Source organism: Haliotis cracherodii, unplaced genomic scaffold, assembly GCF_022045235.1.
Source record: "Haliotis cracherodii isolate W230 unplaced genomic scaffold, xgHalCrac1.p SCAF_5, whole genome shotgun sequence".
NCBI lineage: Eukaryota > Metazoa > Mollusca > Gastropoda > Lepetellida > Haliotidae > Haliotis > Haliotis cracherodii.
The window spans coordinates 25,111,807-25,132,366 of NW_027266308.1; the positions used below are offsets into that span (position 1 = coordinate 25,111,807).

The 20,560-nt window shown below is 37.9% G+C and overlaps 1 protein-coding gene across 1 annotated transcript in view; it reads left to right on the forward strand.

Moving 5' to 3' along the window:
* Positions 1-6,209: 6,209 nt before the first annotated feature.
* LOC139444162 (kinetochore protein Nuf2-like) overlaps positions 6,210-20,560 on the forward strand; it is a 34,796-nt gene continuing 20,445 nt past the window's right edge. Inside the window, exons 1-4 of the mRNA XM_071225060.1 lie at positions 6,210-6,264; positions 13,711-13,980; positions 14,556-14,944; positions 20,039-20,284. Of these exons, the coding sequence (XP_071081161.1) occupies positions 6,210-6,264; positions 13,711-13,980; positions 14,556-14,944; positions 20,039-20,284 (960 nt within the window). The remainder of the gene's footprint in view (positions 6,265-13,710; positions 13,981-14,555; positions 14,945-20,038; positions 20,285-20,560) is intronic.

Sequence of the window (20,560 nt, forward strand, 5' to 3'; positions counted from 1 at the left end):
TAAAAAATCATATTCTGTGTTTTATAATAATTAATTTCCATGTACCCATCTTCGAAAGAAGAGTTAAAATGAATGTTTTGTTGTTTGTTTCTTAATATCGGCGGGGCCCGTGGAGATCCAGGTCTTCAGCAACCCAAGCTTGACGTAACAGGCGACTAGGCTTGTCACAAGAGGCGACTAACGGGATCTGGGTGGTAGATCAGCAGATCCTCAGAAGTCAATACTTAGATAGGCATAGGGTACTGTTGACTTATTTGTCCTTTGAACTGTGAACTGTTTGTTCTGTGGTTATCGAACAATGTTTCACTTTGAACTTTGATCAGTACAAAAACCCGTTTCAAAGTAGGGCTCAATCCCAGTGAAGGTAATCAGAAACATTTTGATGGGCAATGTTGACGTGACCTTAACCTTTGACCAATTGAAATGATTTCCCCAAGGTCAGTTTGAGGGATATATACATTTATTCTGAAATTAACTAATACATCTTGCAATACATATTCATGAAGGCATCTCCTCGACTTTGAGGTCGTGATTCACATTCTGCACGTGCATGTTCTTGCAAGATGCACAATTTGGATGTTTGTGGATTTTTGGAGAGCATGATACTCACACAGTTGTTGTTTTAATGTGAACAGCACGCAGTGGTTTTTTTAGCTAATCGCGTAATCATAAAAACACTTTTGCTTAACCGTAAATAACGCTTACCTAATGCCAATCTCTTTAGAGACGTTATCTACAGCAGGGCAACACCCATAATTTGCCATAGGCCGGTCGTTCACGTGTGACGTCACGTCAACAAGACAACCGTATTCGGTTGGTTCATCTACGGAATCTTTACCAAAGTGCCACATTAACATTAACTTAATGATTGGAATATTGCTGGGTGCGGCGTAAACAACACAGAATATCTGTCCACTCCGAACTTCGACCTGGCTGACCTTGACCTACTTCGGTTATTCTGAAAGATCAGTGTTGGTGCCAAAATAGCTCTTCGTGGTTAAGTGCTGTTTGCAAATTGTATAAACCCAGAGGACAGTCCCGATCAAAATTATATTCCATTACTGACAATCTTTGGTGGAAATGAGTGTTCTGACAACCTTAATGTCAACGGAACTACCCATGAAGTCCAGCTAAATACCGCCGTTCAGCTGAATACGAGTCGGCATTGTTCGAAATTAGAGACCGGTACGTTTCACCATGTCACGGCTTTCGATACCAGCATGTGATTTGTTTGTTGTTTCCCCCTTGGATGCCAGAGGGACATATATGTCCTTCCTCTACAACCCTCACTTTGAAGTCGAATAAAATTCAAAATACATCACCCACTCAACTACACTTTACAGTTTTGAATAAGGTGGGAAATTCCCTGTTCTGTGATATCATCCACTGGCATTTTAGGCCAAGCAAAAGTACTGAACATGACCTCTGAAAATTAGGTACATCGTAAATGTCGCCATTTTTTACACATTACTAAATCACCATTCACGGCGTTATTTACAGCATGTTTTGAAATCTAAATTTCGGATATTTACTCGGAGAAATGATTTTCAAAAATAGCATATTAGTGATCACGGGTATCTGTCTTTTATGAAATCACCAATGATCATTCCAAAACGTCTCCGATAACCCTAGAATCGTTTAGAATGTTTTGGGAAAAACGAAAACACAAACGCCGAAGTGAACTTTCCGCCATATTGGATAGTGTTTACAAAATCACGTTTCAGGTACACCGGTTATGAGACGCCTGTTACATCACGTATATTTCAAACTTATCTCCGATACCTACATCCTTGAATTCCTCATACATTTTAGAATCAAATGACCAGTGGTCTTTGTCACCAATACGAAGTGGGTAGATGAAATCAAGCAAAATAAGTAAGGTGTGAAAACGAACGCTGTGCTCGAAAAACTGGACATGGTTGAAATGTAAACAAAGCAAAATACAGATTTTACACAGTGTAGCATATTCTCCTATTTTGAGCTATCCATTCGTCTATTCGTTCAAGATATTGGCTCAACATTTTCAGAATATGCATGGGAAGAGAATCGTAGGAAGAATTTGGGAATTTTAAATAGATACATTGCAATGATTTGATATTTTCAACAGAAGTTGTCAAAGTTACCGTCCTGGTTGACGCCATGACTGACGCAAAATCACGCACAACGACAACGGTATTTATCGGAATTTCTGACTATTTCCGTTTGATTCAATGAAAATTATGACAACAAATAACAGTACATAGATTATCAGAATGTTTCTGATTACTTACATGTCACATTTATGTTTATACGATCCCTGAATCAATCCCGCGTACTGTTGAAAGTGTACACGCCATTTTGTAAAAGTGGGTCACAGGTAGTGATGTCATACGTCAACATTGTTGTACATATTTGGTAATTTCTTTGAGGTGAAGGTCCTTGAATGAGAGTGCACACGATCATTGTATCATGCCATTTACAGTTTCAGTTATGGTGTATATTTTGCATGTCTTTTATACATTTTTTCACACAATTAATTTCACTTTGGATATTTGTCAATGTTCAAAATGAAATCATACGTACATATAGGCCACAACGTGTATGAACGAACCTTTGATAATCTCCTGTTTGTTTGAACATTGTTTACATAACAATGTGATGGGTTTATAGTGTCGACTGACTACGATATTTCTTTGCTTTGGACAAGTGTTACAAGATGAAGTGTAAATGTAACTGCAGCATGTACATGTGTATACGTATGTCTTTGGATGTGTAATAAGTCAATATTATAAGTTCATATAACCAAAGTCCATGAATAGCCGTTTCATTTTATTTTATAACTAAAACTGAATATATTACTTTAACAAAATGGATAATATTTTTCGGTAAAATATATGCACCCATTTCTGAAATGTCTTGGTCATGGATTTGTCTTTTATGTCGTTGGATACAGAGAAGAGTGGTATCTAACGATTCGCCAGGTGCGCGTTAGTCCCAAACAATTTACGAATTATTCCTCTCGTTTGTCATTATATAATCAATGGTTTCATTCTGTTTTCAATATTGTGATCACAGGATAGTAAACTGTTTACTTTATTTCTCCAGGAATTGTAAAATGTATAAAAATAAAACCCATGCCAGGTACCCCGTTGGTTAAAACGTATACGATTATCCTGATAATTCTATACCAATAGAGCTTTCTTTGCATCTTTTATTGTGTAAGAAAAAATAACATAATCATGAACAAATATATGTCCAATATTGAATATAATTTTGGTTGTTTTGAAATATTTTTTTGGCAATTTCATTACGTAAATTGATGCCAAACAGGTGCGTGTCTTGTCCAATTAAGATACACGATAAACTATCTAATTGTTTACATATTTAAGACATTATTTACTTGGTGAGAGCAGTCATTTTATGTTGTGTCGAAAAAGCGTCAAATTCCGCTCCACACATCGAGATTTTCCATAACATGAACAAAAATTAGGGGAGATATATATTAATCAAAATACCAGTGTCGTCTTTTCCCGACGTTATCAAAGACATAAAACCAGCAATGACGTCAAAAGGAATGGTGTTATTTTTAGGGCATTTCATTACATTGATGATAAGGCTTGTGCTCCATTAATAATGATGCAACATTAGTCAAATTACACTTACACAATCAGGAGAATGTTGGAATCTAAGGACTAAGTTATAGGTTAGATAAAGCCATCCATTTCTCTATTACCTCCTATTTATGAAGTACGATTTCATCATTTCTTATGGGTATATTTTATAACTAAACGTGTACAGTTTCGATATCGATATTTGTGTTGGAATAGTTTGGTTCCTCCTGAACAAAACACCACGAAAATATATTGTTCTTACCCACAGCTAATTCTTACCAAGTGACCTGAGTTACAACAAACTAGAGCTAAGCATAGCGGAGTTATGCCCCCTTTTCTCTGTACGTGTGTAACCTCTCTGTCACCTTTTGACGTCATAGAGAAAAATCAGTTTTCGTCATGCTATTTTTGGAATTGAATGTATGTCGTTATACATACGCAGATAACTCCATTTGATATGTAGTTATGTCGTTCAGATATTAGGCAGTATTTTGTTCGCTCACAGTTCCCGTAAAGCTTCTTAATAAAAACAAATTGTCGCACAGTACTTTTATCGGTGTACCATAAAAAGCGGAGAAATTTTCTGTTTTTCAACGCAGAATAAATTCTCGGACAATACTTAGGAGTGTCTGTTTTTAAAACCGGTTTGATATTTACAGTTAAATTTACACCATCAAATGGGAAATTTAATATTCTCCACCTCTGCGTAATTTTATAGCCAGAGGTAGATCTAGTGCCGCGTGAGCGCAATTCTCGCACAACCTTCACTTTTCCGATCTTAGGAAAATGTGCGTCAGAAAAAAAACTCGGCATCCAGAGGGTTAAGGCAGCAATCGGCAATAAACCAGTTATATGTCGGCGGTCTGTGGAAAATCGAGTCTTTGTGTGATGTATATATTCCGTGATATTTAACAAAACAAAAAATGTATGAGGAAAGTTCTGCCTTCCCTTGTGGAAAGATCTTCCATATAATGCATTATTACAACAGTGTTGCGTTTGGAGGCGTCATGGATCCGAAGACATCAACTGCAATATCAAAAACTCTGTCTTCACCAACTACAACGCCAAACTGGGTCTGGGCTACCAACCTACATCAGAGATACCTACAACGTCAGTATTAGCGGGGGAATGCGGAACACTATATAGTATCTTGGTGTGTAAAATGGTTAAATTAAGAACTGACTCTTACTTACTGAACTTAAAATGAACTATAGACCGTATTTCCTCTATTATACACCCAGGCGTCTATTAACTTCACGCAAGTCTATACTGTTTAATCCTGGCTCAGTAGCAACTTAGTCTCACCGAATCCCAAATTTTACTGTCATGTAAAAGGTACATTTTCATGAATCGTATTGGATACCCGGCGTCTAATAGATGCCGGGCTTCTATTTCTTTGCTGTGCAGCATATGGCGTCAATTAGAGGCCGACATGTATTGGGTACCATCATCTAATTGAGTAAATACGGTATATGTGTTTTCACTTGCCTACTCACAACGCGGGGAGTTATAGTGTCTCAGCCCCGTGGGGACTTTTCCAGTGCGTTACATGGGCGTTTCCCTTTCAACAAGCTGACCTGCTTTATTAAATTAAAACAATGAAAGAAGAAATGTTTTTCACATGGATTAGAAAGATTTGATAATATGCCATGTTTTATCGATCCTGCCAACGAGGAATATGGACTATTTTACGAGCGCTTACATCACTGCTCTGATGCTGGAAGGTTGCACATTAACGTTTAACCTTTGATCTAACAAGGCTCAGAGTATGCCGATTCTGTTTGTCGAGAAGAAATGTTTTCATTCCATTCGAGTGATTTGCTTATGGAACGATCACTTAGTTCAAACAATGTATAATATGTTTTCTGTGACATATGTCTTCTGCATACGAACTGATTTTGTGAGGAGACAGTCAGACGAGGGACCCAGGGGTGCTTCTCTCTCGGGGTATTACCCATTCAACAAGTGTTCACGTATGTATTGATATGAGGCAACACAGAGCTAAAGACGTGAGACTTTCGCATTTATATAGAGACATCTGATCTAGATCTAGTATATTGAAAAAAAACATTTTAAAATGCAACTTTAGTAGATAAGTATGGTGAAAATGAATTCAATTAACTTTTGTGCACGTTCTGTCAAAGGTGAAACTCCGCTCGTGTTAGTGAAACAAACGTATCTAATTCTTTCAAAAGAAATTGTCGCCCCAGTAGATCTTATACTTTTTCTGGCAGAATATTCACTGAATTATGGAGGCACTAGGAGACACTTTCCAGTTGTTTTAAATTGGACTTTTCCTCGAAGGGAAAATAATTCGATAGATCATAGAATTCATAAACGTTCTGAAATCCCTGACACATTTCCAAAGCTTGGAACAGTCGTAAGTGAGAACCTCATGACAAAGACTTCCACGACATAAACGTAACTGAATACAATACTACCAACGGCGCCACTTTTAACGTGTCTCCATGACAACAGTGACAATATGACGTAATAGAAAAGTGTGACGTCATATGTTTCGAAGTTCCGGTTTGTGCTTGAGGTGGTAAAATGTACGAACTTTGTTCGTATGATAACACAGCCATGTTCCGATTACACTGATAGCAACCGTAAACACAAATGACAAACATAAGGCTCTTGGTTTTCCTCCTCCTGCTGCACGTACTATACACTGGTAAGTAGCGGAAAGATAACAGGCAGCATCAAGAAACAGTTTGAGTGGCTATAACGAAAGCTCCACACATTGCCGTAGATCTTGCCGCATGAGTTACTTTTCCTGTAAGCGCAATGTGTGGAGCTGACGTCAATGTTCCATCACTAGCGTTACAATACGTGTTGGTTTCAGCCGTGACTTTTGTCTCACAGTACATATTCAACATCAAGCGTCTGGGATTTGGGAACATCTAGGAATAGTTACAAAACCTGAGAGATTCATCAGTGGAAGTGGTGTATTCATTATATTAGACGGAATCAAATATGTCCATGTGTGGAAACTTGCAATGCCATAAGGCTCCTAAGTTTGGATTTGGGGAACTCATCCTCTGCAAATTGCCTTTTTTGTCCAGCTCCTTATGTACTTTTGTTTAAAATGGGAGATTAGCAAAACTATACATATTCTGAAAGCTTTCAATGTACAGATGAAGAAAACCAATGTTTCCAAATTTTCCCATCATTCATTTGGCGGCCATCTTGAATGTCAAGATGGCGGCCATTTTTGCCCATATTTGTAAAGTCTATGGCTTCTGAGGTGTTTATTTTGTCATTTAATTGCTTATATGTGATACTAAGCTTACTCATATGTAATTTAGACATGCTTTAGGTAATGATTTCACATTCTTAACAAAAAACTACCTCAACTTTTCTAATACCTTAGTTGGATTTTGCAATATTATCAGTAGCGTGGATAGAATCCTATACGTTACAACTGTCTATCACAAAGTAAAATTGATAAAGAATGTATTGTACCTTAATTATCATATGACCCCTTAAAACTGTCATATCCAATAATTACCTATGGTTATATGTTTCTCCAGCAACTCAGCCACATAAGAGCCATCTGTATCAATGCTGTGGCATTTAAATTTTCAAAATGTCACTTAGAATTGTCATATTCACATTACACCAAAATAGGTCCCTTGAAGTCTTGAATAATAAAGTCACAATTCTTGATATGTGTCTTGATATCATATTCACAGAGAGTCATCAAACATGTCATTGCTGTCATCACCATCATTAGTTGACATATTTGTGTCATTGTCGTTCTCACACACTGAGGTGCAGAGGCAGAGTTCTGTACATGACAAGTTGTTTGATCGACATGTACATCTTTGGGTCAAACAGTCTTTCCTACACTGACACCTCAGCATCTCAATAATAGCTTTGGGGGCTGGGAGAACATCCATTGTTGTTGGTTTGATCCAGTTATCTTTGTCCTTATGGAGTCCATGTTGAAGTGGATCTAATTGGATCTGATGGGCTACATTGGCTTGACCCCACACATAAGCTTGAATATGAACCCTCATAATATGCTGCTTTAGAGCACCCAGTGTTGGTGGTAGCTTGTCACTCTCTGCCATATGTTTGCAGAAGAGATACCATCTGAGCTCTTGAATATCTGTCACAGAGAGGCCTTTTGGTCAGTAAACACTGCATACAAATCTGGCCAATGTTGAAATTATTTGGTCACAGAGTTCATCACTTGTAGTCAGCACAAGGAGAGCATTAACAATATCATCATCTGTTTTCAAGTATTTCTGAAACCATGTTGCCTTTCCTACTCGGGAAAATCTGTCTATTGTCAGTTCCTGTGAAGGCATGGAAGGCTGGCAAAGCTGATGATTTCTTCACACCCAGGGCTGTCCAAAGAGGCTTTATTGGAAGAACATTTGATGTCATTGAGAGTGTGGTGTTTTCCAGGAGACTGCTGTAATTTGCAATGGTCTAAACAAGGACATCAGTGTCAGGAGAGAAGATTGTCAACTGCGAGTGCCTTGGATTGTGCTGTGAAGCTGATATAGGAAGATATATCATGAGTGTGTCAGCTTCTTCATGATTGTTAGCTTCAAACTCCAAGTCTCTGTTGCTCCTGGTACAGCCGGATGCAGATGCAATAAAGATTTGAGACGAATCAGCATTATACTCCAGTGTCTTTTCTGCAAGGTAGTCTCTCAGATCAGCTTTTGTTTGGTCATGAGACAGATTTAACATGATGTGCTTGATTCTGATGTCATGTCTAATTTGGTACTGAATAGGATCTCTTCCTTGGCGTCTCTTTTCTCTTGTTGCAGATTTGAGGGAATCTTGCTTGTATGTGTCAAAAGGAAGTATGACCTCATCAAACCCTCTTGCCAGGTTCATCTCTCTGTCATTGAAGCACTCACTGAGATCTTCAACTGTTTTCACTGTATTTGGTAACTTTGTCATCTTCTGAAGTACAACCATCTCATCAATGACAGCAATTTTTCTTGGGATGTTGTTGAAGGTTTGATTTTGTTCTGTGTCACTGTCATCAACTGTGTTCTCTGGCTGACTTGCTTCATAGTTCATTGCTTCTTCATTTACAAACTTTGTATGACTGCTGATCAACTTGGACTTGTCAGTGCATGGTAACAGCAATCCACTTGGTGAAAACAGTGACCTTGGAGTCAGTGTGAACTCAAAGTTACCTATTGCCTGTTTCAAGTCAATGTCTCTACTTGATCTGGCAAGAACCATCAGCCTTCCATACAAATCTTTTGTTTCTCTGAGATCCACATTCTTGTCTCAGAGACGAACCGTTTGCTTTAGGCATCCTGACATGTACATCTTGTTGTTTTCCCTCTTCACTGGTGCCCAAAGACTCACTGGCCCATTGATTAGTTGAGACACATTCTCTTCATAGAGCTTCTTTCCTGTTTCATCAGCGTATCAGAGTGTACAGCACAGCTCGTCATAAATGTTACTTGTAACAGATCACGGATTGTTGATTTTGTCATCTCTGTCAAAGACTTCTTTACTCTTGCGTACACGCTGTGCTGACTTGTATTTAAACCTTCATGTTGTCCATGCCCTGGTCGTTTACAATTGCAGCATACAACATCTCTTTCTCGCACGCTTCAGGTGAGTAGAGAACAGCCGGTTTTCTTCGGTCTTTTTGCAGAACAGATCTGACGGATGGTAATTCTGTCAGTATCCTATCTCTCAGCCACTGCCTGGCATAAGTAGGTCCATGGTCAGACAAGCAGTCTATACCTCCCAGCATGTTGATATATGTAACTTCAATATCTCCCATTGACAGATAGGCCTTGTTGTCTGTTTGTGTACATACCAGATTAATAAGTTCGGTTAAACAGGCACTTTGATGTCCAGATTCAGGTCGCTTGTTTTCTTTGTAGGCTTCCTGGTGCAAAACATGAAATACATTTTAGTCCAGCAGTTTTTGTGGTATCTTACATCAATGGAATGGGCATCACTTGGAGAGATTAAGATAAAGTCTTGTCTTTAAGGCAGGATTGTTTGAAATTTCAACTGCATATCTTAAATCTTCCCCAGCATTTAAGGTCCTGACATTAAATAGTGGTTGGCTGGCCTCTTCCTGGCAAAAGAAGCACAAGTCCTTGACCAATGGCATTGTAGACGACCGTGTAAATGGTGCGGATGTTTCCTCATGGAGATCTGTTCCATTCCTTTTACGGCCTCTTTTTTGAAGGTGTGGAATCATCAAGTATTCCTTTCTGTGTCCTGTCTCGTGCTCGCTGTATTTGATCACTGTTGGTAGCATTGGAGTAGCAAGTCCGATGCCAGGCAGCACTGTGAGATGATAAAGTCTCTCTGTCACAGCCTTCAAGTCTTCGCCATATACCGGTATAATCACCATCATGGACATTCACTCGTTCCTTCAAAACATGGAGTAAGCGGTTGTAAGAATACAATCTTGGTTGCGATACTAGTATGGATGATCCATGAATTGGCATTCTTTTGGCACAGAATATAAAGATTCCAATCTGTAGTGACTGATGTTGATATCTTCTGACTCACTTGCCCAAGCTGTAATAATATCATCATTTAGGTTTAAATTTTCCTGAAACAAACAATACAGATCATAAAGTAAAAATAGAATAAAATAGAAATAGTATTTTTTTTGGTTTTTATAATCAAACATCCTTTATTAAAAATATTTCTTTGTACATTGTTTGGCAAAAACATTAAACTAAACACCTCTGACTATTTAAAAGATTTCAAAATTTTGAAAATATTACAATACTTCAATATATGAAACTTTTGTAAATCCAATAGAATCCCTTTTATTCACCAACAAGAATAATATGAAACTGCTTTCAAACGTTATGTCCAGAAATATTTTTAAAAGTGTTTGTGCTCTTTAGTAAAAAAAATCATTTCAAGTCTTCATACTAGAATTTGCTATTATTAATAGTTGTAAGGAAAACATTACTAAAAATGTTTTTTGTACACTACAATATCTTATGTGTTTTATTTTGCAAGTGAAATTACCTAAAAATTTAACGTATCATCGGAGGTCTGCAAGCAAAAGTATTGCTGTAATTAGTTGTCTGGACACAACAATATGTGACATGCACAGAGCATTGCAGTGGGGCCCTTTTAAGGATGTACGGAAAATTATTTTTAATGCACGCATTTAAAATGATTACATGTACGTTTAAATGACAGGCATGCTACGTAAAAGTATATAAATTATCTATGAAAAAAATTAAGAAACAAGAATAATTGCAAAATATTTGATGCAGTATTTTGAATAAGGGTAATTCTACCCTATATTTTTATGTTCAGGGCTTACTCTAGGAATAACATGGACCCTTTATGTAAAAATTTCAAATATCCCAGAGATATACCCACACTTGCCCATACAGCCAGTGTGAAAATGCCCCATTGTATTTAAGAATGTTGGCCTTTTTTCAAATGTAGGAACTAAAAGCACAAGGCCACCCTAGAATTATTATGTTTTGGGGGTTGTCAGCAAAGGTACTGCAGAAATTATACCCAGCCCCGAGTACCTTTCTGTATGTTTTGTTCCCCAGCATGATAATATTATGCACTGTTGTCATAAAAAAAAATTAAACAGCACAATTGTGCATATTGGCCATAAGACTTGCCAAACTAAAAACGGTTTGGAGCATGGTGTAAATAGACAGCCCTGTATGTTTATTGCAATGCAACAGCATTAGAAATTGGCACTAGTCCTTGCCAAACTGCCCAATGGTTAAGGTATCATAAGGACTTGTAGAAATTTGCCCTTTATAAGGCTTTTGCTACTTGTTATCATTATAAGGACTAGTGGACTACAAATATTAGTTTCTACCCCTGAATGCAAGGTTTTAATTGTGTACTGTATACCGAATAGGTACCTAGGATACATTTCCGTGTTACCTTTATGAACAAGTTTTATATTCATTTGTCCATGAACCTCTCTTACTATTTAGTACTATAGTGTCAGTACTTTAAATTCTCTGAAGTATGAATGATTTGTTTATTCAGAAATTGTGAAATGTAAGAAATATTATCCTTGAGAAGTCATCATAAAGGGAATTATTACAAATTAACATATGGTGCCCATTAATTGCAAATCAGAATTAACATACAACTAATTGAAGTCAATTTCAGTTTATAAACATCACCATGATCACCCTAAGGGATTGGACATGTATTATTGGATTGGGTTAGTCAAAGGAATCAGCGGCGTAGGTCACCAAAAAGATGACAGTCTCTAGGAGAGTCATAAAACTTATACACATATTTGGGGAGAGTCATGAAAAAAATGACATTTCATAATAAAACATAAAGCGCTTTTGCACTTTATCTTTTCAAGGAGGGTCATGAAGTAAAATGTACAAGGACATAGAAGGGGTCATCGAAAAATATGACAAAATTGAATGCAGCAGTAGAAACTAACATTTTTAGTACTAATCCTTATAATGATAACATTTAGTAAAACCAATAAAAATGGCAGATTTCTACTAGTCCTTATGAAACCTTAATTATTTGGCAAATTGGCAAGGACTATAGGTTAGGTTAGGTTATTTGTTGTATAACGCTGCACTCAGCAATATTCTAGCTATATGACGACAATCTGAAAATAATCGAGTCTGGACCAGACAATCCAGTGATTGACATCTTGAGCATCAATCCACACAATTGAGATACGATGACATGCTTCAACCAAGTCAGCGAGCTTGGCCACCCAATCCCGTTAGTCGCCTCTTACGACAAGCATAGTTGCAAGGATTAGACAGCTCTGACACGTACCCTACCCCCATCACCATTCCCCATGACTGTGATAATTTCGCAAAAGTTGTATTAATGCATCACAGAATTTTACAATCCTGAGTTCATTTGTAGTATGAGGATTGTTGATTACATCGGAGAACATAATGAATTGTGCCATTGGCTGGTAAACACAAATTATTGAAATAACCATAAGCTCAAGACTGGGCTCCATATAATAATATCAGCCATTGACCGATTGCATATTTACTCACGTTATCATTCACATTGTATGTTGATGGGTTTCTTTAGGTTTTCATGTATTTTGCTGCCTTGGTTGCTATTTACTAATTCTGCGTGAACTGCTGTTTCAGGTGGCTTCTAATTTGTATCTGTTCATGTGCTGCCCCAAGTATGCAACATGTCACATAAACTCAAACCTGTGAAGATTCCGGGGTAGAATAGGTCTTCAGCAACCCATGCTTACCGTAAAAGGTGACTATGCTTGTCGTCAAAGGCGATCAGGTGGTCAGGCTCGCTGACTTGGTTGATGCATGTCATCAATCCCAATTGCGTGGATCGATGCTCATGATATTAATCACCATTCTGGTCCAGACTCGATTATTTACAAACCGCCGTCATATAGCTGGAATATTGCTGAGTGCGGCGTTAAACAACCAATCAACCAACCAACCATAAACTCAAAACAGCAATACACGTGTCTAATTAACAATAAGAGAGATATGTGTTCAAATAGGCCTCAACTTGCCCCTTTATATTGTAAAGATCTGGGTTTGAATTGGTCTTCAGCAACTAAAGCTTGTCAAATATCATACAATATATCAGGGGTCGATTTAACTGCTGGCCCATTGGCCTGTGGCCAGTTAAAATTACAAAGTGCTTGCTGAAGCATAAAGAAGATGGCCCATCTGGCTAGTCCAATTTCTGCCCCTATGAATGGTCAGGTAATATTTTAATTGGACACTACTCGTGAATCATGTCATTTTGATGAGAAAATATTTAGGTTTTGTGAATGGTTGCCATTTTGTAATGTTATGTACCACATCTTATTTGCTCATAAATCACCATAAATTGAGGCAAATGGAAGCCAAGATTAATCTCAGAGTGCAGAAAAAGGCATTTCAAGGGTAAGGCGTCCTAACATTTTAAGAGCCCCGCTACATGCCTTAGCAGCCCCTCAATGACCTCAACCATTTAGTTGTAGGCCAGTTGGTTTGAAGAAAGGCCAGGAAGTTTTAAAAGGAACAAGGCCAGGCCTTGCTGGCTAGCAACAGATTTGTTAAATCTATGCCTGGTATATCAGGACTTAAGTAGCGATATGTCTTGATGTGAGGAAAGCTTACCGTGAGACCCTAATTACTGTTCCATTCTCTGTTTCCAGCTCCAGCACGAGGAAAGAAATTGAAAAAAAATGTTCAGCATTACCCTGGAAAAGATAAGGACCTGCCTAGGTCTGTAGTGGTAGCTAAAACAGGGAGGTTGATGAAAATGCCTAAAATCCAACTGGTGATCCGACCCGGCAAAAAGTTGGGTGACTGCAAGAAAGCATGCCAAAAGGAGGTCCTCTTAAAATGTAACTTCTACAGATTGATGGAACGTAGAAAGTCTTGCTTGCTCTTGACATCGAAAGTGGTTAAAGATACAGGAAAAGGTAAGGTCACAAGTCCCTAAATTTTACTGATCTTGGACCAGCAATATGTTAATTTCAATCGTGATATTTAACATATCGGATTCTTCTCTTGACTTTCAGTTAGGGGAGCTAAGAAGCATGGTATCAAATGTAACGATGATGCTAATTGTAATATTTTCAGTCAATATATCTGAATAGTAAACTGTCCTATCATCAATCATGACATGAAATATTTCTTTTAAGGCTTTAGAATGGACATGTCATCACTGATTGGTTACTTTGTTACAACTGATTTGACGATTGATATTGTTGGCAAAATATTGATTTTATTTACAGCCACTGTTAGAAAAAGGCGCCTGCCTGTAAGCCCGTGGTAGGTAGAGCTTGAGTCAGGGACCATATTTTCAAATTTGTATGGGTCCTTGGCCTGCGATAAATTTTTGTGACGATTAATTTCTCACAATAAGCTACAGTTTTTGTAACAAGGGCCTGAAGAGATTAGTCAGAGCCAGCAGCTTCTAAATTCTGTAGGTCATGATGGCAGCCTAACTGGCAATTATTTTAATTTCAAACACTGTTTACAGGCAGAAAGAAAGCCCCCCATAAGAAAGAGAAAAAAACCGACAAGGAACTTCAAAAGCTTAGAAAGAATCAGAAAGATCATGACAAGGAGCTAAATGAGATTACAAAAACTTTGCAAAGGATTGGTGAAGGTAAATATGGGAACATGAAGAAGATTCGGGCAGATGCAAAGAAGATGAGTGACAGAATTAAGAAGATTCTAAAGGGCGAGGGGAGGATGGGAAAAGTTATTATAGAACTGACATCCAAACTGAACAAAGTAACCACAGATGTGGCAGCAGTCAAGATGGCAAATGATGAACTGACCAGAGAGCTGTCCAGTTCTGATTCCAAATCCCCGATTGTGGATAGGAAGTTGGCACGTCTAGTGAGTGATGTGGCAGAACTCAAAACAAGAACAGAGGTAAAGTGCTCATTGTATGTATTGAATAATATACTGGTCAAAATTAAAAACTTCACAATCCTAAATTTTAACATAATGACCAGTTATCATTGTGGGCCCTTATTGTGTATTTAAACAGTAATGGCCACGTTTTGTCTTCAGATAACACCCCTTTTTGTGCAGGTGAATCGATCAAAATCATGTGCACAGCACTATAGTGGCAAAAGTGTTTTTTCACATGCAACTGGTCACGTGGCCATAATACCGCATGTGTTTTCAGCCATACTTGTTAGCAGTCATTAACAAAAAAGAAAAACACAAGAAAACAAAAGTCTTTACGGCCATTTGTCATGCCACGCCTTTCAAATGTGCAACGTGAACTTGCCATTGGCATGTTGCAGACAGGAACGTCCGTAGCTGGAGTCGCAAGGAAAATGGGTTGTAGTCGATGGACTGTTTATGATTTACAGACGCGTCTACAACAAACGGGTACCACCGCTGATTGCCCTCGGCAAGGTCGACCACGTGTTACGTCACATGCAGAGGATCGTCAGATTGTCCTATGTCACCTGCGTAACCGATTTTTGACGGCTACATCAACCAGAAATGAACTGTTTAGGGGTAGACTGAGTGCGCAAACTGTTCGAAACCGTCTGGGAACTGCTCACCTTAAAGCACGACGGCCATACTGCAGGCCGATTCTGACTCAATTACACAGACTTCAACGTCAGTTGTGGGCACAGCGACACACGATGAACTCAGAGGAATTGGAATCAAGTCGTCTTCAGTGATGAATCCCGATTTAATCTTCGATTTGCTGATGGTAGGGCGAGGGTGTGGAGGCGCCGTCATGAACGTTACGCCCAGTGTTGTGTACAGGAAGTTGACAGATTTTGAGGCGGAAGTGTCGTGGTGTGGGGTGCTTTCTGTGGCAATGCATGTTCCAGACTTCTTGTCATCTGTGGCAACCTTAACGCTTCTGCTTACCGCGACCAGGTACTGGCACCAGAACTTCTGCCTTTTATGGCAGCACATGGACCCGGTTTAATCTTCCAACACGACAATGACAGACCCCACACAGCAATTTTGACAAGGAATTTCCTTCAGAATGCGGGAGTCAATGTCATGGACTGGCCGTCAAAGTCTCAAGGACCTCAATCCCATCAAACACGTCTGGGATGCTCTTGGCAGAAGTCTGCGCACTCTCCAGAACCAACCACAGAATTTGCAAGATCTTGGCACCATTTTGCAGCAACAATCAGCGTTAGAAATTGGCACTAGTCCTTGCCAAACTGCCCAATGGTATAGGTATCATTAGGACTAGTAGAAATTTGCCATTTTTAAGGGTTTTGCTATACGTTGTCATTATAAGGACTAGTGGACGGAAACTGTTAGTTTCTAACCTTGAACAATGGCGGCGTCTTTCCAATCGTGTTCACAAGCATCACAAGGTCCATGCGGAGGGGTTGTGTGGCAGTTGTCAACGCACATTGTGGCCATACAGGCTACTGAACTTGTGTGCCATCAGATTCTCGTGCTGGGGACTTATGATTTAAACTGTTGATGTTATTACCGAATACCATAGGTGCTTGGAACAAATTATGATTACCACCGTTAATTAAAATCCTTCTTTGGACATTAATGATTAAAAATTACCTTCTCTGATACATTTGTCTGTTGTATATCATATATGGGATTACTTTTGTAGCAGTTTAATGAATGTCTTTTACGAGTCAACAAACACATACTACAGGGTTGAGGTCTTTATTGCGATGCCATGAGTGTGATCAAGGATCTACCGGTAGATATCATACACCCTGAAACACATAATTACACAATAAATAATAAGTAAAACATTATCATTAATGCTACATACATAGCATAAGCTTATTACATATTAAGTATTAACATATATCAGTCATCCATTAAACACAAGATAGACTGAACCTTAAACGATTATACTAGAACATATACAGTACTATACATGATCCACAATACCGACATTCAAGTGAGATAACTCCTTGACTTTCTTTTGACTACAATATATACACAATATATATACATAACGCTTACACATTCTGCATAAACATAAACAATACTTTAAGACAGAAATTAATGATATGATCTTACATTAAATGTGGTCATCAAAATTAGATTACATTGTAAGTCTTAGACAAATATAGTCTGGTTCAAAATTATTGGGAATTTTAATGTCGTATTCAAGGAAGCATACATAAAATATAAAGCAACTCTTCTTCTATTTTAGAAGTTGCAAATTAGAGTTATCTCCCTTGATCATGGAGCAGACGACTTTTCCTGATATATGTCAGAAATGAGTGCAGAGGAGAAAAGAAGGTTGATTCTACAGCTCCATGATGAAGGCATCACTGATGCTGCTACATTAGCAAAGAGCACAGATACTCCTCTTTCTACAGTGTATAGAGTTAAGAAGAATATTGAGAATGGTTCAGGAATTGAGCACAGAAAAGGAGTGGGGAGACCTCGAAAACTGGTGTTTGGTGATCGTGTGAGACTGGGTATTTTGGCTTCTAAAAACAGAAGGGCGAGTATTTCAAATATCAAACATGAAATGGTAAATAGAGGGACTGTAAATGTATCCAAATCTGCAGTAAGAAGAAATTTGACTGAACTTGGATGGGAAAAAAAGAAAGGAATTGCCTCTCAGCTCTTGAAACAAGAACACAAGGATAGACGTGTAGAGTGGTGTTTGGCGCATGAAAACTTTGACTGGAACAGTGTTATTTTTACATATGAGAGCTCTGTATGGGTGTATCCTAACAATGTTAAAATGTGGACAAAATGTCATTCCGTTCCATTGTACCAGAGACCAAAGTACAGTCCGAAGTTTCATGTTTGGGGAGGGATATCTTCACATGGAACTACGCCCATGTGTGTTTTTGAGGGTAATTTAACCAGTGAAAGGTATACAGACATTTTGGAAGCTCACCTGATCCCAAATGCAGATGTTTTTTATGGAAATACTTGGATTTTGCGACAGGATAATGACCCCAAACACACCGCAAGACATGCGCGGCAGTGGTTTGAGGACAACAATGTGACCGTTTTGGACTGGCCTAGCTACAGCCCGGACTTAAATCCTATAGAAAATATGTGGGGACTCATGAAGGAGTCGGTGAACCAAGAGATTGACAAAAGTTGATGACATGAAGCGCGAGATGGTGCGATATTGGGACTCTCTCACCCACGAGACTCTAACCTCTCTCATAGGAAGTATGCCCAATCGTATAAAACTGTGTTTGGAAGCAAATGGTGGTCTGATAAAATATTGATGCTACTGTGATGTGATTAAAGAAGGTTTGTCCTCACTTAGAATGTTTTATTTTTTGGGATGAAATTTTCATATTTACCATTACCATAAGATTTTTCAATTCTCAATAATTATGACTCATACTGTATAAATAACACAATGCATACTCTGTGGGTGATACAAGGGTGTGGATCCCAAATGCCACACGTATGGCAACACCATAGATTATCTGAATAAACATAGACTAAAACACTATTTAACATTAAATATATTGAACAAAGTAATACACACATTTTATTTACAATGATTTGCATGTATCACATCTGAATCTGTACATTACAAAGCTTTTTAAAACACTCTTGAAGTAAAACACTTTCACACATATTTCACTGAAGTGATAGAATACATTTTGGTGATAAAGTATGGGTGTTTAGCTTATCTTATGCAGATTTAAATATTTAGACATAATCAACATTTATGTTAGATTACATGCATTTAGTTTACTTCATATAACACTTTAAACATACTGTATTATTTCAATACAACACAGGATAGAGATTATAACCATTTAACTCACCTGATTTAATATTATCTCTTTATCCTTTGCTGGTCTGAGCAGTTCTGTCAGTTTATATGCTGAGAGAGTATGCAGTGTAATCAAAGCATGCAGTTTAACAACAGGTGTTAGCTTGGCCAATCAGCAAATGAAGCTTCTGGCCATGGGGCAGTTAGTAGGTAAGACAGGTCAGATACACTTTGTTATAGCTGACTGAAACAGACAACTAGTTACATATAATAAATATACGTAAAACCCTAAAATGAACTCAAAACATATATACAAAAACTACATCGGCCACACTTTTAAAAATGTGAAGTTTTTAATTTGACTCAGTATAGATTGTATGATACTATTTGAGGAAAAAGGGTGGTTGAGTTTGGATTACAGCAACAAGGGAAGACACCAGTAGTCATAATACAATTTTTTGGCAGATCATTTTTGACAAGTTTATGTTTGTTTGTTGTTTAACGCCACACTCAGCAATAGTCCAGCTATATGACAGCAATCTACAACCAACTGATTCAAAACCAGACAATCCAGTGTCAAATCATGAGCATCAATCTACACAATTGGAATACAATAATATGCATCAACAAAGCCAGCAAGCATGACCACCTGATCCCATTAGTTGCCACTTACAGCAAGCATTGGTTGGTGAAGGCATATTCTCTACCTGGATCTTCATAGTTGGAGCAAAGACGTATATATATGTCCGTGGTTGGAGGTTTATGTAACATAACCAGATGTTTTGAGAAAATAGCTAGTTCCTCTAGATTTTCACTAGTCTAAGATTAACTTACTTATGGCCATGTCTGGCCCTGATTTGTGTTTGTGTATCGTAAAAAAAAAACTACTAGGAAAAACAATTGACTGCAGAGAGTCTTTGATAAATCCATACACAAAAGTTTTGTAAAAGAGTCTTTTCTTATGTTGTCTAATGCTAAATTTGGGGGGATGAACATAATCGTATCCAACTTTGAGGTAATTGATGGAGGAAAAATTATAAATGTTATCATTTCCATAATATAATTTGATATTTCAAGTTGTCCAAAAAGGGCTTTTTTCCTCCCAAGGGATGGAAAATTCATGCGTTCAGTTCCTAAAGGTTTATATATTAACATAAAAGCCATTACATATGTAGCCAGTAGACAAGTTTGGGCAAAAATGACACAGATTGCTAAGCTGATATCAAATTTTAGAATTGGGCTTCAGACTTTTGGATAAAGCCATTATTTATGTCTTAAGATGGGCCAACATATATTTTCAGATGAATCCAACTGTCTTCAAAATTACGAAGAATCAAAGGATATTAGCAGAGGCACTCGAGTCCATTGACAGAGAATTGACAGTTTTTCAGAGTAAACTTAGACACATTGATGAGAGAACTGATGAGATGAGAGGTCGACAGAGAAAAGAAGAGCTTCATAGAAAAACTATCAATGATGCTCTGCAGGTACTAACAAAAGCTGTGAAGAACCTGAGAGTAAACATCAAGAAAATTATCAATCCTGAGGTAAGGTGCTCGTTTTGAGAAATATTTTCTTGTATGTTGCAGTAGTTACTCATGCAGAGTTTGATATGGCTAGTGTTTGAAATTGAGGATGAACGCCAAGTGGTTCTTGTAATTCTTATAGAATATAGATTAAAGTTGTCCCCAGATTAAACTATGAGTCTTGAGAACCCTGGACTCTCTTTAGGATCTAACACAAACTGAACCAGCTAATTCATCACTTATACTGTGTACTGTGATGAGACTAAAGCAGCATTAGAAATTGGCACTAGTCCTGTA